The sequence below is a fragment of the Diorhabda sublineata genome, chromosome 6, assembly GCF_026230105.1.
Source record: "Diorhabda sublineata isolate icDioSubl1.1 chromosome 6, icDioSubl1.1, whole genome shotgun sequence".
In the NCBI taxonomy this organism is placed as follows: Eukaryota; Metazoa; Arthropoda; class Insecta; order Coleoptera; family Chrysomelidae; genus Diorhabda; species Diorhabda sublineata.
In genome coordinates, this window is record NC_079479.1 from 7,220,087 (window position 1) to 7,238,722 (window position 18,636).

General features: G+C 32.0%; 1 protein-coding gene across 1 annotated transcript; it reads left to right on the forward strand.

Annotated features, from left to right (window-relative positions):
- Positions 1-4,225: 4,225 nt before the first annotated feature.
- Positions 4,226-18,309, forward strand: LOC130445483 (eukaryotic peptide chain release factor GTP-binding subunit ERF3A). Its single transcript, XM_056781116.1, has 6 exons — positions 4,226-4,602; positions 8,446-8,883; positions 8,946-9,246; positions 10,034-10,619; positions 11,829-11,997; positions 14,931-18,309. Exons 1-6 carry the CDS (start codon positions 4,368-4,370, stop codon positions 14,972-14,974), a joined length of 1,773 nt encoding a protein of 590 aa, XP_056637094.1. The 5' UTR covers positions 4,226-4,367; the 3' UTR covers positions 14,975-18,309.
- Positions 18,310-18,636: the final 327 nt, after the last annotated feature.

Genomic DNA, 18,636 nt, shown 5'->3' on the forward strand with positions numbered 1-18,636 from the left:
AATATCAAAGTTAATAGAAGAAAACGAATTAGGATATGAACTTCCAACTATGACTCCAATTTTAACTCCCCTCATTCCCCAAACCTTTATTTTTGACACAGAAGTAGATACTGGCCCCGAAAGGTGGCGGGGAAAATAGTTAATTAAAAATAATAAATTTTATATAAATGTTCAGAAAAATCTGTAAAGAAAATAAAAAAAATGGAAATGATAATAAATATTTTGTTTTTGGCACAATGTAGTGAGCATAGACGCGTCCCGGCACTTTTGGAGCGCTCTATGAGCCACAAGAATGAGTGGAATTTAAAAAATCCACATATTAATCCTCAAAGAACAATATAAAAGATTGTTCTGAGGTAATTTTATCGAGAAATCAGAAAATAAAAAGTTATTAAGCCAAAAAAGGAAATTGTTGACAAAATTTTTGCACTTTTGGCTCATAACTTTTCAAATTAGCGGTTAATGACAAAAAGTGTCATGAACAAAATTGTAGGCAAAACGATTTTTAGGGAGATATCGTCAAAAATAGCTTTTCATCCCGTTATTTAAGATGACGGCCGGGGGACAAGGGGTTGAGCTTTCCTTGGCCTCCTCATACATCTACAAAATAAAATTGCGTCTTCAGAAAAAAGCAAAGTCCATTGTAACATTTCAATGGACTATATAGTAATGGTAATGAGTTACGTCCGTATTACATTTCCACGGAAACAAATGATTCTACCAAAATATACAGAGAAGTGACAAAATCAAAACAGAAAAATTACAATATAAATTAACTATAACTGGAGATCACCATATCTCATCTGAAGTAGAAGGTTGTAAATTTTAGTATAGTAATTATTGTAGAATTTTATGTAAGAACAATAGTTCGCGAGATTTGGGGTTAAGCTTTCCTTGACCCTCCCCACACGTAGCTAATAAAATTGCGTCCTAGGAAAAATACAAAGTAAAATTCTAACATTTCGTTTGAAAAATCCACATACCTATTAATCCTCAAAGAACGATCTAAAAGATTGTTATGAGGTAATTTTATTGAGAAATCAGAAAATAAAAAATTATTGAGCCAAAAAAAGAAATTGTTGACAAAATTTTTGCACTTTTGGCTCATAACTTTTCAAATTAGCGATTAATGGCAAAAAGTGTCATGAACAAAATTGTAGGCAGCGTGATTTTCCACAATTTATGTCTTCACGAATTTTTTGTAGGGATAATATTTCGGGAGATATTGTCAAAAAAAAATTTTCACACCTTTGTCTAAGATGGCGGCCGGGGGACAAGGGGTGGACCCCACAAACTTGGGGTTAAGCTTTCGTTGACCCCCCATACATCGATAAAATAACGCAAGGTCCATTGTAACATTTCAATGAACTATATATAATGATGATGAGTCTACCAAAATATACAGAGAAGTGACAAAATCAAAACAGAAAAATTACAATCTAAATTAACTAGTATAGTGATTATTGACTTCGGTGGTTATTTTATTTTAGATCAACTTAGCGGAATTCTTGATAGTTTGTGTCCTTTGACAAAAGCAACTAAAAAAGCGGTAAAAGGAAGGCTACGAGGAAGAAGTCGGAAGTTTTAACAAACACACTCTACAAGGCAGTACTTGATCAGAATTTGGAGGAGAAAAATAGACAAACTGTTAAAAGAGACTTGAACAAAAAACCAAAAAGGAAAAGCAGATTTATCCCAAGCTTAAAAAAAATGGAAATGGTACTCCGAGAAATTAGTGGAACATGTCCAGTGTGCATTGAAGTATACTATGAGCCTCCAATACCAGATTAACGTACTCTTGGCTAGCAAACTGCGTACTTTTGAGGGGAAGTGTATATTTATTTTCGAAAATTGATTTTTAGCCCAGACAAAGTTATGTGCATACTCTTAGGCGACATTACCCTATAATATATAATTATATATAATAATACTATCAAGTACTTATTGAATAAGTCAAAATCAAATTTATTCTATTTTTTATACATTTTCTCAGCTTTTTTATGTGACGTGTTTATGCATTTTTTTTCAAAAATGAACGTTGCACGTTTTATGAATTTTGTGCAATAGGTACCTACTTGATTCATAACTCTGTATACATAAAATGTTGTATATAAATATAGAGTTTAACCTAAATGTGTTTTGTATTGTGCATATTTGATTGAAAAAATTCATTTTTAAAAATATAATTAGCGTAAATAATTTATATTATAAACATTTATTCACCGTTTTTTATAGGTACCACGTATTATAGGTAGAATATTATATTTGAACAAATAACAAATTCACAATAATTTATTAAGTGATGAAAAATAGCGCAACACATTCCAGCAATGTTAGATATATATAAAAATTTGTTTACATAAAATATTTCGTTGCATTTAATCAATTTACAAAGGTAATGGACGTCCCAATAAGAGTGATTCAATATAAAATCAAACGCATTTTTTATTGAGTTTTATTCCATTATAATATAGAAATAGGTACATGATCTTTTCTTGATATTTTGATAAAAGTGTAACTTTATGACCATCTAAACTGATAATCTGGTCGAGAAAGTGGCAAAACATGTCAAAGTAAAGTTTCTCTCTTTTTTTATTATAATTGAAATGCAAAAAGAATAGAAATACATGGAATTACAATGGATTTTTGAAAATAGTTATTTTCCTAACAAGTGCGGAAAGTGATACTTTCCCGCACGCGGCTGCAGTTGTCCCGAACGACGCGGATGTGTTAGGAACATTATTTTTTCTACGACCGTATATACAAAAAAGTATACCAACCCATTTTTCATAAATTCTTGTATTTCAACAAACATAACAATATAAAAAACTGTAACTAAAAACTACTAATTATTATAAATATTAATATTGAAAACACAATTTGTTGCATTCTGTAGACTAGTAAGAATTGCCGATCCAGAGAAGTTATTTGGTTTCAACTGGAGGGTAGATGACGTCGATGAGGATTGCATCGGTTGCAGGTCGCATAAAGATGACGATGACGGTGACGGCAACGGTTTTAAGTCAGTTGGCAGGAATTAGTTTCATTTGCAGCCTTCAAAATGGCTTCGGGAAGTTCTTCCTCGGTTGATGATGAATTAATATTATTTTATCGGATTCGGTTTAATGTGGTTTAATTTAGAAGAAGATTGCACTTATTCGGTCACTTCCAAGACGTTTTGAACAACTTTGACGTTAAAGTAACAATTACATGGTTATATAAAAAATATCTGTATTATTTTATATTTTCAAAAAATTAAAAATGCTACAAAAAGCTTGAAAAGGTTTAAATTTTGTTTGATGGACAATTTCGTAAATATTTATTTACCTGTAGTAACAATAGTTATAATCTCAGAAGTGAAAAACTATCTAATATGGTCAAAATGTGCATAATGTGTGCACTAGTGCGGGAAAGTGACACTTTCAAAACTAAAATGCGTGCGGGAAAGTGGGTTAAAACGCACGGTCGTAGAAAAAATAAATTCCCGCTCTTGAGAAAACAAACCAAAAATTTACTAGTTTGACGTTAGTTCTAATAGATGTTTCAAAGCTTTCATTTTTCTTTGGAAAATAGGAAGAGTAGCAGTATGGTTTGTGGACGCGTTGGATCTCTATTTTGAGATCAAGAGCTGAGACTTTAAAAAACATTCAAGAAAGAAATCTTTCGATTTTTAGGGCAAGTTAAAATCGCGTTATGATTCGATCTTGGGGAATAATTACTCCAATAAATCGATTTTATCATGCGCAGTGTGACAAAAGACAACTTTCTGCTGAAAATACATTTCTTTAGAATTCATACCATTAGGGTATAATAACTCCATTATTATGTTTCTTTCAAGGGTGCGATTTACAGTCACTGCATATTTCTTTCGAAAAATTGCCAATAACTTTATTTTGCTCCGTCATCTATACAATGTATTACCGTTGCTACGGATGGTCTGCTACTTTGAACTCTAAGAAAACGTTGCACTTTTAATAATCGGAACAATAGTTGAATCCAGTTGTCAACTGTGCAAATTTATCCAGACACCCTTTATATAGGAGATAATTTAATTTCTCATTCAAAGAGTTTCGTTCAATAAAAGTACATCGTTTGGTTTGGAAAAATGAATATTTATTAGATAATCTAACATATTATGCAAATAAAATTAAAACTTATTACAATAATCATTATAATATATTTGGTGATATTTGGCAAAGTAAGTTGGTAATCTGTTAAAAATGACGTATTGACGTTTGACGTTCGGCCATTGTGCTGAGAACTGTGGTGAGTGGAGAGAACGCACGCGGTAAGATTTATAGCAGCGTTAAGTTTATGGTGGATTTTTTTATTATATATTTAGTAATTTATTGAAACTAGTGCACAAGATGTCAAATAATACGGCTCCTGATAGTTGGGAATCTCAAGCCGATACTTCATCGACAAATAATTCGCCACAACATACTGCAGATGTGACAGCACACTTTTCCACGTTGAATGTAAATGCTGTCGAATTTGTGCCTTCATTTTCATTTGGAAAAGCTCCAGAAGTAGTTGATAAATCATCCCCAACAAATTCCCAAGAATCCAATAGTTCACCGCAGCATAATCCTCTTTTAAATGGTAAGTAGCGGTGTCTATAAAATTAGTCATATTTAGGTTATACACCCCCCTCTGGCACTTTATTCCCACCTTTATTCTCGTATTGTACCAGTGAAATTCCAATGGGAACTTCTATTTTAAAAAACCGTCTGTATTAATAGATAATGTCCATATTGATACTTTCTATCATCAAGTCAAATAAAATTGTATAAATTTTGATTTTTCAATTCTGTAAATAACAATCAGTAAACTTTTTTGCTTGAAAATATGGTATAGAAAATACTACTTATTTTCTTCCTATATTATCAATATCCATAACCAGTTATAACTGGATTTTAGTAGCAGACTATCAAAATTATAATTTTGGTTATGGTATCATTTCCTATCAAGAAAGTTTCATGAACCATTGAGTTTATGATAAAAGTTTTCCATTGACAAATTATTTGTTCCATTAAGAACTATGTAATTCTACTTTTATTAGCTTTACTTGATTTGGTTTTGAGTAAATGACCCCATCAAAGACATGTTAGTATCTACTTAGTAACTTATTTTGATTGGCTATTATTTATGTACTTCACATCGTAATCTTACATATTTAGATTCACCTAAATCATTTCACTTGTTACAGCTTTCATAAATATTTGCTAATTTTGGCAAATATATTTTTTTCAATTGTCTGACTACAGGTTTTTCTTGAAAGTACTGGAACTTTAGCTCTTCTACTTGAAGTTCTTGTAGTGTTTAATATAAGGAAGGATCTTTGCTCAAAAGAAAGTTTGACTAGATATAAGCATTAATGCCTTAGAAAGAACAATGTATCATCTTTTTTAGTTAACAGGAAGCCAAAAGAGCTGAAATAAAACCTTTATTTCTTATGATTTTCAAGCAGCAACCTTTCATTCTAAGTAATGGCAGTGATGTTGCAGGTTTTCGTTTTAGGTTATTGCTTTGTACCTACTTTATGTTCCTTGTATAATAGCTCTGTTTTAAGATTAAGAAGAGTTATATTTTAAAACTTTGTACTTTAATTATCAATTAAGTGATCTGATGTAGTTATTGACAAATGTACTGTGAGGCTGGCAATTCTCATAATATTAAAGTGGTTAAAACTTTTTTTTTGAAATTTCATAACATGGAAAGAGATTATTGAAATAATAAAAAAGGTTTTTGTATTTTTTATGATAAATGCTTAGGGGTTTTCTATATTTGTTTTCAAATCAGTAATCTGAGAAAGTGAAGTAAATCAAATTACTTTTAACACCATTTAACAATTTTTTGGTTTACCTAGCTGCGAAATCATTTGAAAATTCATAAACAGAATTAATCATTCGAAAAGAGACGATGCCAAATTGAAAAATCTAGTGCCTACAAATTACTCCTTCTTGAAAACAACAAAATTTAGTTCTCACATAAGACTCACAGTCAACAAAAAAATGCATAAGGGAGATGGTGTTATCAGGCATTGGAGAAAGAGACAATCTGAAATCAGCATAGCTTATTACCATTACTTTTAGTTTTATGTACAAGTAACACACATGAGCTTGAATAATAAGATTACTGGAAATGCTAGAAAATAACAATTTTAGACTCTACTGTGATAAGTCCATTATGACCTGTAGGCAGGTGATGAAAAATAGATCTTCCATCATGGTGGTTGATAGAAAGTATTAATTCAGAGTTAATTCCTTCTCTTCGACATAGCCATCTGAACACTCACATTATTCTCAACAAACACCTGGAGAATTTAGCCAAATACGCAATTGAGATGAAAGAGATGTGGTACAGTGAAATTGTGTAAATTGTCCCAATTATTATATCACCAACTTGCGTCGTGCCTAACACCCTGCATGATAGCATTGCCAAAATGCGATTACCAAAAAACACCTACGTTGACATCCAGAAGTCTTTGACATATTTGCCACACAGTGAGCAAGTTTATTCGGTAAACTGAGCCTAATCCTTTTGATACTTTGTATCCGCGAGTGGTAAATGATACCAGCTATAATCTGAGTAGTGCATAAGTCTTCTGAATAATAATAAATTATTAAATTATTAGTATTTGTGAGATTTTATGAAAATATTTTATTAGAAATGTATAAATATTTAATCAAATATTGACATTTCCGAAAGTGAACAGCTGAATGATACTATTTCATACTATTTATTGTAGATATCTCTTTTGCATAATATATTGTCATACATTGAATATATTGGTTTCTAACACATTGTTGCTTACAGTCAATATTAAACCATGTGATCAAAGTTTTTCCACATACTTTATAATATATTAAGGTCACTTCTAAATGTATTGGTGAAAGCAATAAAATATAAACTTGCTTCACATTATAAAAAACTGAAAGATTCTTCTATTCATAAAAAGAATGAATGACATCATATCAATATAACAATAGGTTCCAATTACCTTTCTACAGTGTGCAGTCTCCAACTCTTGTGTTTCCTTGCTCAATTCATTCTCCTCTTATTAATTGGTTAGTGACATACTCTTGAAATAGCTATGCATCATTTAAGATCTTTAATAAGTCTTGTTTTCTGATGCAGTTGAATATCTACCCCATATGTTTGCTTGTATTAACTAAGTATACTGAAATTTCATAGAAGCTATCACTTTTTATGTGCCTAGATGACAGGTTTTATATTTTATATCTCAATAGAATAATCAATAGTTTACTTTTGTATAATTTTTGAATTTCAGCTCACCCATTTTTGTAATAAATGACAAAAAGAAAAACGTATTTATTTTTATAGTTTGATTGTTTAGAGCGTTAAAAAATAATCAAATTGAACCACCATTTTAAATTATTGAAAGCTATATTATTATAGAAATAACTATTTTTTGTATATTTATTCAAATACTGTTATTTAAAAAAATTCCATCACACTTCTAAATTATAGGTTATAAATCACATTTATTTCAGTGACTCATTAGATGATATACAATTTATCAGTGATCTTAAGCCATAAAAAGATATTTAACACCATTTATTTCTTGTTTCCTAACCTGAGAGAGTGATGAAACATAAGTTTACTATGACATTACTGATTTAATATGGTGATTGTATGTATTTTACAATGAGAGCTTTTGAAAATCCAGAAATATTCCTTTTATCCTTTTAAGTTATCAAACTCCTTTCTAATATTCTTGCCAGCAAATATTTTCGACTTTTTCTATATTATCCATTGTTCATTAAACCTATTTATTTTCTTCAATCCTCAATTTTTTCTTACCCATGGGTAGAATGAAAACATCCATATTCATGTGAAACATTATTTGGCTAAGTTAGGTATCTCTTTCTTTTTGTTCTGTTAATTATTTATTGCTATTTAGAAGTTTAGAAGTTCTGAAATAAAAATGTTGCATTAATTTGAGCCACAACTACTGTTCAAATGTTTATCTTGAGTGTTGACACATTAATTTATAGCTGTTTAAAACTACTTATTTTGTTGGAAATCTCCGTTATTTTTTAACATGTGTGTTGAATTTAATAACATGTAAGGACATTACCTTGAAACAATACAGGTTTATAATCAAAGCAGATGAGAAGTTCGAAAATATAAATTTACTAAAAAGATTCAACAACTGCGCTAATGAAATTTGGTGTTCAAAGCTTATGATAAACTCAATTGCAACAAAATTGATAATGAGAAAATAACATGAACAGAATATAGAATGCAATTAGCAGATGAAGTTGTTAGAAACTCTTTTATCCAAATTGTTAATTTAGGAGTTGGCAACATAATATCTTGGAAATATTTGAGTCTGTAGCCTAAAACAACTTTTATAAATTGCGTTGATTAATTCTTTCTGTCATAAATTGTATATAATATGAAACACTTATATTGCAGGTAATGTCCCTGATGCATCTGCAGAACGTGTGGAAGTAAAAGAACCTCCACCTATTCCTCCTGCAGATGGAGATGCGTCGCCCGAAGGCGAAGGAGGCACTTGGGAAGATGTGGCAGATGAAGATAGTACTTCTGCTTCTGCACCTCCGGCTACTACACCCGAAGGTGATGAAGACGAAGAGCCATCTTCAGAGGAAGCTCCTATAAAAATTAAGAAAAAGAATACTGTTAAGGAGAAACCGGAAGAAGATAAAAAGGAACATGTGAATGTAGTTTTTATTGGACACGTCGATGCTGGTAAAAGTACTATTGGAGGTCAGATTATGGCTTTGACGGGAATGGTAGATAAAAGAACATTAGAAAAATACGAAAGAGAAGCAAGAGAGAAAAGCAGAGAAAGTTGGTACTTGAGCTGGGCTTTAGATACCAATCAAGAAGGTAAGACAGTAACATGTTTATAACATTGTATAGATAAATACTTGATCATTTTTTTTTTGTAGAACGAGACAAGGGTAAAACAGTAGAAGTAGGTCGTGCCTTTTTTGAAACAGACAAAAAACATTTCACCATTTTGGATGCTCCAGGACACAAAAGTTTTGTACCAAACATGATTGGTGGTGCTGCTCAAGCCGATCTGGCTGTACTTGTCATTTCTGCTAGAAAAGGAGAATTCGAAACAGGGTTTGATCGAGGTGGTCAAACAAGAGAACATGCTATGTTAGCTAAAACTGCTGGAGTTAAGTACCTTGTAGTACTAGTCAATAAAATGGACGATCCTACCGTAAATTGGGATGAAGCAAGGTAATTATATTTAGTTCTTTATGTCTTTACATGTTTCAAGCAAAACAATTCAAGTCACAGTTATGCACTCCAGCATAACTCAGCACTTTATTAGTTACAAATACATACCTTTGACGTAGAAGAAAAATAGAGTCGTTTTTCTGTCAGCTTTTTCCATTCTTTTATGTTTCTGCATATTATTTCTAGGATTCCGTTTTTCCCTGTTGTTTCCGTATCAGAGGTAATATTACCCATAATATGGGAGAATATTAGTTAATTTGCAAAAGAGTTATCCTCTTGATCTATTGCGGGTTTGGGTGTACTAAATCTTCTTCTATCTACATTTCTTTTAGTTTTTAACTAACACTAAGGTGTGCAGTTTTTAAGATATGACATCTACCTGTGTTCAAAATCCTTCATGTGCATACAACGGGAATAAGATGTCACTGCTGGAGTGCCATTCAAAATTTTAAACCCTCAAATATTTTTAATAGAACCACCTCATAACAAATTAACTGGGAATCTAGATATAAAACAAAAGTTTTGTTTTTGTGTAAACAATTGTCAAATGGCTATATTCTATTCTATTAACTTTATGTTCGTTCATAAATACCATATGGGGCTATTTTATAAACACACTTACAAAACGTTTTTCTAGAGGCAATATCATTGAAAAGGGGTGGGTACTTTATAAGGAATAACCCTTTACACATTTAATATCTTTATAATAAATGATTTATGTTTATATAGATAGAAGAAATATTTCAGTATCATAATTGTACGAATTAATGCTTATATTTTCTTTCAGATACAACGAGTGCAAAGATAAAATACTCCCCTACCTTAAAAAATTAGGTTTTATATTGAACAAAGATTTATTTTTCTTACCGTGCTCTGGTCAAACAGGCCAAGGTTTAAAGGATCGAGTAGACGAATCAATTTGTAATTGGTATAGAGGCGAGGCATTTATACCATTCATAGATAAATTACCATCTCTTAGTAGAAAAGCAGATGGACCTTTTATAATGCCGATTGTTGATAAATATAAAGATATGGGTACCGTTTTAATGGGTAAAGTTGAATCTGGAGAATGTAAGAAAGGCCAGACGATGCTTATAATGCCAAATAGGACACCTGTAACGGTAGATATGTTACTTTCCGATGATGACGAAGTAAGTCGAGTAGTTCCTGGAGAGAATGTTAAAGTCAAAGTTAAAGGCATAGAAGAAGAAGACGTTAGTCCAGGATTTGTTCTTTGCGATTCCGTCAATCCTATTCATACTGGACGAATCTTCGATGCTCAATTGGTTATTTTAGAACATAGATCCATTATTTGCGCTGGTTACAGCGCAGTTATGCATATTCACTGTGCAGCCGAAGAGGTCACCGTTAAAGTAAGTGATAATTATTTTTAGGTTAATGTTCATGAAATACACTACTGAGTAGAACTATAGTCATTCCATAATTCGAATTTCTTATCAAAACTTCTTTTTTGTTGGTTCTTATAACTTATTGAGAAAAGAAAAAAATGTTTGATTATAATTTATTGACAGTGAAATATAAGGTGAAACAAATCACCTGATTTGAATCTCGTCACCCCAATAGTGTGGGACAAGAAGATTGATTGAGAAAAATTAACATGAACTGAACATAAGTCTGCTAGGTAAAAATAATAAGGTCTTCAAATAAACTATTTGTTGGGCCAACTAAAAGTAGATAATTTTAGATTAATGAAACTTTTTCCAGGTAGAACCTAATCATTTGTATCCTCTGATCATAAACCTGCATCTACTGCTAATCCTCCTATAATGACTAGCAAATGAAAAGTGGCAAAATATCTATTAGGACTAGCGCCAACTAGTGGAGATCTTCAATTCTCCTAAAAACGAGAACCTCAAAAATCAATTTCAATTTATGCATTCTTATTTTTTTTGCATTTCAATAATAAAAACAATAGAAAAATTACTTTCTAATTCCCTTGAATTAATAATCGATCTCGATTCTGTAAAAATTATTTAAATATTAAAAGAATCTAAAACAATTCCGGACCATAAAAGCCTTGAATTTTGAATTCTTTTGGAGTCATTAAAACCAGCTGAGGGGATATAGGATCGTGCCTTGTTGTTAAAGATCGATTTGACGTTAGTTCTTTCTAGTGTATTCGATAATCTACTACTAATAATAAAGCTGCTGTCCAGTACTATTTGATATGCTCTCAAGCAGCTTAAAGTCGCCTCTTAACTGTCCAACCAAATATATTTACATTTTGATCTTTCAATAAATCTCTCAATAAATGTAAAAGTGATCATGCTTTACTTCACTTTATGACTTTGCTTACCTTATATTCTCTATTTTTTAACATAATGAGGTACTAGATAGTGCCATTTCTCAAGTTTACTTTGCACTTAAGTTTACACTTGAGCTTGTAATGGGCTAACCCATCCACTTCAAATTGGGGATAGAACTGATATTCATGATTTTTAGCGTTTTTTTTTTTTTTTTTCTATAAGCTACCTCTAGTGCAGGTTCTATATTAGCTAGTACATACATATTCTTTTTTAAATAATTTTACAATAAGTTTCAACGGTTATTTTTACTTTTAGGCCTTAATATGTTTGGTAGATAAAAAAACTGGTGAAAAAAGTAAAACTCGTCCAAGGTTCGTAAAACAAGATCAAGTAGCAATAATGAGAATTGAATGTGCAGGAGTTATTTGCTTAGAACCGTTTAAGTTTATGCCCCAGATGGGAAGATTTACACTGCGAGATGAAAGTAAGTAAAAAATCATACTTGGGCTAAAACTAATATTTTTTCTCAATATTTACCTCAAATTTTATCATTATGAGTAGATTAATGACAAAATTTCCAGCAGTCAATTATTTATTTTATATTTTTCCAAATTTCTATTCTAAGCTCATTATAAAATTAGACACAAGAATATCAGAAAAAAAGAAGAAAAATATTCTAATCCATTCTTTTTATATAGAAAAAATGTAAAAGGTTCAAATTTAATTTTAAATATCTTATATTTGATGACTATCTTATTTGTACCTTATTAAGTTTGTCGATATAACATAAATCATGATCGGACACTAATTTGGATCATGTTCATTTTTGTAGGGAAACTGTTAGGGTCGTAGTCATACCTTATGGTCTTTCTACTCTTGTAGATCGGTGGATAAATGCGATCAGCTGACGGGTTGTTTCATTTGTTTTTTGAACGTTGAAAGTTATACTGAGGTTTGCAGTTTTTATACTTTACCTTATTCAGTTTATTAGTATTAAACTTTAGTGCAAAATAAATATCATAGAAGAATTAACGTTCAACAAAGGAATAAATACGAAATAATAATAAGTTTTTGTAGATCATATTTTAAATTTGAAATGTTCAAAGGAAATTGACCGCGACTTTCGAAAGTTGGGTTAAGATCCGCAATAAGCTGGGTTGTAGTTTCCAAAAAGTCCTATAGTGAAGATTCTTTATTCTCGTGTTATATCGTATTTGATTATTTGAATCTTTCAGTCCTTATTTTATTCAATTTTGATTTTACTGCTCGTCCATTGCATTTACCTCGATGTTTTTTTAACAAAAAAACTGTTTAAATTTCAAAATTATCAATGAAGTCGTAAGTACAAATGTTGGGTGAATATCAGTGTTTAAATGAAATAGCAGAAAATTTTCTGAATGTATAACTTCAAGATTAATACAAGGTACGCCCTTGTGGTTGGTTTATTATACCATTGCATCAATCGTTTGTATGTATGCAAGAAGCATCTGAAAGAATCCCAGAGGAACTATTTGCAATAAGCTCACATAGCACCTATACGGATGATGTTGACAACATGGCAGAAACCACTTCCGCTCTTTCAGGAGTAGTTGAGGAGTTCGAGCAAGCAGCTGAAGCAAGAGGATTCAAAATCAATGAACAGAAAACTATGTACATGAGAATCTCAAGGAGAACACCGACCTCCCGAACCACGTTCGAAGTCAGAGAACATCACTTTCCTGTTTGCCATCAGTTCAAATATCTTGGGGACTTGATAACTGAAGATAATGACGTAATAACAAGCTTCTGGGCAGTCCAGAGAGCGCTCAAGTTTAGAGGGCTTTCACAAAAGTCAAAGCTTACAATTTACAAGACAATAATCCGTCCCATAGTCACACGGATGCGAGACATGGACTATGACAAGTGAGCGGATTTTGAACTGCTGGGAACGTAAGAACCTATTTGCGAGAACGGTGTGTGGAGGTACCGGAGGAATGCTGAGACAAGACAGATGTATAGCGAGCCAGATTTGGTGGCGTTCATCCGGTGGGCGGGACTGAAGTAGCTGGGACACGTGGAGGGGATGCCTTCTGATCGATGCCCGCGCAGATTCATATATGGAGTTCCTTTAGGACGACGACTGAGAGTAAGAACGCTGGTTGGAGGACGTTGAGGCGGACCTGATCCATAGAGTCACCATGCTCAGAACAGAAAGGATGGGCAGTTGATTGTTGAGAAGGCCTTGGTTCTCAAAGTACCGTAGCGCCGGTTAAAGAAGAGAGAATCTATCGTTTTCAATGAAAATAGTTATATTAAGTTTCACTAGAGGTTTATTCCTTTTTTGGCAGTCAGGGGATTTCTGAAACAATATGCAGTGTGAATGTTATCCATATGCGACGTAATTCTGTGTTAAAGCATAACCCATAAATTTATCAAGTACCTATGCCTGTGGTTCTAAGTTTATATATCAATTCCTTTGTCAACCACTGAATTTGTTACATACTTGTAACATGTGAACGAACGTTGCTGGGCTTAGATATATTACGAAGGCTGCTTTATCACCAAAAGTCGAAGCGAGTTGATCGGCACATTGCTGTTGGCTTAATCCACGTCGAAAGTCATAGAAAATCATCGCACGGAAATTGTTGCGATTTGATTCCATTTTTTTGACCAAGATGAATGTTTTAAGTGTCTGTAAACAACTCAAATAGCACTCGTATGATAACACGTTCCGAGAACGTTAGCTATTAAAAATGTCAAATTTTATGATTGCAATGTCAGATTTAGATTTGACATACTCACATCAGTGTTGCCTTATCTCAAAACTTACGTAGCAACCCTCATTTAGTGAATAAGGTCAACATTCTGTAGTTCGAATATGTTATCAGTGTTAAGAAGCGATTTTGGCTCAGCCATCCATCATTATTCTACCCCACACCATTGTGTGATTTTCCTGGGAGAAAGTAACCAAGTCTTCCTCAAACTCTTCATTCAGGTATTGTAGTAGTAGACTGCCTTTTAATGGTTAAAACTAGGAATTCATAGTAACCTGGTGTAGCATTTTCAGGACATGAATTTTGCTTGGTTGGACTTCCAGTGTCACGAGAACGCCGCCATTAAACTCAAATTTGTCACATGTCTTATTGAATATTCTGTTTGAGATTAAATGATGATATTCCAGGATAAGCGACAATATTGTCAAAGCACTTAATAAACATTAACTGTGTAGCGTAAAGAAATTCATGATATTTTTAAACTTTTCAGAAAACCCTCGTACTTTTCTGATGTGCATATTGTCATATATAATATTAATTTAATTAATGTTTAATATTTCGCTTTTTTAAAACTAAATTTGTTTGATTCCTTGTATCTCATAACTTTTTGAAAATATTTATAATTGTGTGAGTCACCTAATATTTATTATTTTATAATTTTTAGATAGGACAATTGCCATTGGAAAGGTCCTGAAACTTGTGGAATAAGGCGACTCGTATTGCGGAAAACAGACTGTCGTAGACCTAAAAAATTGATATTTCATCTATTGAAACACGAACTGAAAACGATTAATGGACACTTTTTATCGGTATACATAAAAAACAACATTTTCAGTGAACGCCACACATCAAGTTCTGTCGAGCAAAAAAGTGTTATCGAGGATCTATTTTTCTTTTGTTTTTTAATTTTTTCATTGCATTTTTTAAACTGTTCTGTTGAGGTGCTGCTTGATTTTGACAAGTTGTAACTAATCATTAATATATTTATCCTGGTATTTTGGTTCTTATTATAATTTTTATTGTGTATATAATATAATTACGTATTTTTTTTGGTTTTTTTCATTTTAATTGTTGGGAGTAAATTGTAACATTTCCGTTTAGAAACATAAAAGTTAAAAGTACAGAAAACATTTCTGTTTATAAATTTTTCTTGTTGGGCAGCATCACTTATATATAATCAAGGAATTTTTAATTATAAGCCATCTAATTTGAAACATTATGAGTGGTTTAATTTTTTAATGAAGCTCAATGTACTCGTATATTTTTTATAATACAGTTTTTCCAACGTCGAATAATTATAGTTCCTGGTTTAAACTTATCACGATCTGTTTATGAAATTTTTCGAGGCCCCCAGGCTGAATCTCTTCACATTAATCAAAGTACCTCATTATCGGGTAATTTTCAGTTCGGTTCCGCGAAAATTACAGGATTGACGTGCATCATGTACAAGCTACATTGGAGAAGAACGTCCCGAAATCCTTGAGAGACACATTTCAGTTCGTTTGCTTTAATTTGACAGTAAAACTTCTGAAGATGACGTCTAGGTTATGGTACATTAGGTACACTGTTACTGATGCTGGATGTGAAATCAGCGACACAAACCCAGGTAGTATATTTCTGATGAAAACAGATTAGTAATGAACTTTGGAGGTCATATTCGGGATCAGCAAGCCACTGGGAACTTATTTGAGTTCACTACAGATGTTATTAACCGATTTATGAATTTTTTCCAAAGTATCTTGAGAAGATGCGTTTTATATTGCATAAATGCAATTTGGTCAGAAATTTGGAATTATGGGAGATTTAGACTATTATGCTTTATTTCCTCGCTTAAATGTAAATAGGAATATTGCTACAGTTAAAAGTGTGGTGATATTCTTCAATCCTCAAAAAAATGATCTGCATTGCTGTATATTTAGTAACAATTAATTAGTGAAATTTTACATATCGGCTGTATATAACAAATTTGTTTGTTTACAGTTTATGACAAATTGACAAGAAAAATTTATAGAGAGTATCCAGTAAGATGCAAAATTATCTTTGATATAGCAGTTATATAACCACACTGCAGCTCAAGTTGAAAAACCTTTTTTTGAATTGCTCATAAGTTGTGTTTTGTGAGGGTAATAATGAAATGCCCATTTGAAAATTTTAAGCATAAACAATTCAAGAAGCTTAGGTATATAGAAAATTTTTCAAGTTTGGCAGTTGAAGCAATTATTTTGTTATATTGACGGAACCCCGGGCCTTGAAGGTAATGCCGCGCTGCAGGATGCTAGATGGTTGCATGGAGGTTGGATGGTAAATGCATCTTGGACGCAGGAAATGAAGCCAGTATCCAACTTCTTTCAAAAGTTGCGAGAAAAATTCTTCATCTTCGGGAATTTTGCTGAGACAAAAAACCGTCGGTACATACTTACAATTTAAAGCGGCACAGGACGGAGAATTCTTGAGAGTATACATCGGTAACGGATCTGCCGGGTCTCAAATGGCTCTTCTTTTTATAACTGAATTAGTAATGCTTTCTTCCATTTACGCTAGGCTACCAAGATGGAATATAAAACACGACTGATATGGGTAGATAGACGCCAGACAGCTCTCTGGGATGGTTTCAGGGAGTTACAATGTTAGTGGTGGGCCACTGCTGCTACCGTCGTTCTGTTAATTACGTTTATAAATAGCTGAATAATAGTCAGGCAGGTATCCACCATCCTACCAACCTTCCTACAGTGCGGCCTCGGGTGGCAGTTATCATCTTACTGATCGATATCAGTAACGATAAATTGGTTATTGAAACATTTTGGATACAATAGAGATTCTTTGATTCCCAATTATTGAGAAGAGCTATCGCCACTCGACACTTGGTTCATTATATAATTTCTGATTTTTGTTATTTACGAGTTCGTTAATGTTTCGCTCCAGTATGACAGATTGGTCAGAAAATTGTTTTGTAAATTTTTATTTTCCTTATGCTCTATTCTATCGGAAAGTGCGAAGAAGACGAGGCGGTTTAGAATGGTTTTTTTCACGATTTTGGGGGATTTTTGGCTTCGACGTATCAGGTTCAAATGGCATACACCAAATCGAGATATGTGGGTGGGTGATTTGCACTAATGCAAAAATAAACAAATGATTTTTTTCATTTTTGGAATCTTTCATGCAAATTTGGATGAATCTGATATCGAAACATTTGCAACTCTCCGGTCCCAGTAGATATTTTAAACTGGTATTCACTTTCTTCTAGTTTTTGACTTATATTTGGTTTTTGTTACTTCTAGTGTAAATACACGGTACTCCAAAGCAGATGATATTTTTCAATGTCCTAACTGACTATTGTGTATACTAATGTTTTTGAGATTTCTTTCAGTTTAGTTTTTGTAAACTGCATTGTCTGAAGTACGTTTAGTATAATTGGCATATTTCAAACTATATACCTTATTGCAATTTAAAAATAAAGTTTTTTTAAATTGACTGAAATTTATATGGATATGGATTTTATGGTATCTGTTTTAAAAATTCTATTATCGTTCAATTTTTTACGAAAGGTGCTTGAAGATATAAATTTTTAGATGAGATTGAATAGTATTGTAATTTTTTATAGGACTTTCTATTAGAAATCTAAAAGATATTATGAAAAAATCCTTTTTCATGTAATCAGTAAAATACAATTTTTCATTGTAAATACTATTATTTATAATTTTCCATCAGTACTTTTTTTGAGAAAATGAAATTTTTCAAATTTATTCCTTCTCACCTAAAAGTTTTTAACGTATTTGTATTGTGTGGATATTGCATAAAACTTTTAAAATGCCTTTTAAGCCAATATTTAAAAAAGGAATTAATACAAGTTGCTTTTTTGACAATTTCTGTGTAAATATTGAAGAGTTTATTAAGTTACAATGTTGTAACGAAAACCTAAAAAAAAATTATATAGTTAGCCTTCTTTTTTGTTCAAGTTTCCTTTTTAGTCTTTTTATTACTATAATTAAGCAAGGAAATGTTGCTATCAATTTTATATATTCAATAAAATGTCAAATTGTAAACACAGTTTTATTTCTTCTATAACAGAAGACTAATACATGGTGAGCTGATGCAGACCTTTCAGAAACTGATAAAAGATCATTTTATGGATATTTAAAAGAATTATTTTAACTTCTCGAGGAAAACAGGTGTTAGGGGGTAGGAGGGGCAGGGACAGGATAAGAAATAACAGAATAAGAGAAATAATTTGAATCAGAACACATTAATCGATGACATTAAAGCCAAAAAAGGTCAATTATTCGTTGATACAATTTTAACAATTTAATATAGCAAAGAGCAATTCAACTTATAAGCGACCCAGAGTTTACCAGAAGCTTGGACAGCTCAGT

Coding starts and splice junctions, on each gene's coding strand:
- LOC130445483 (XM_056781116.1), top strand. CDS start 4,368: ATGTCAAATAATACGGCTCCTGATAGTTGGGAATCTCAAGCCGATACT. Junction 4,603..8,445: donor GCATAATCCTCTTTTAAATG/GTAAGTAGCGGT, acceptor CTTATATTGCAG/GTAATGTCCCTGATGCATCT. Junction 9,247..10,033: donor GTAAATTGGGATGAAGCAAG/GTAATTATATTT, acceptor ATTTTCTTTCAG/ATACAACGAGTGCAAAGATA.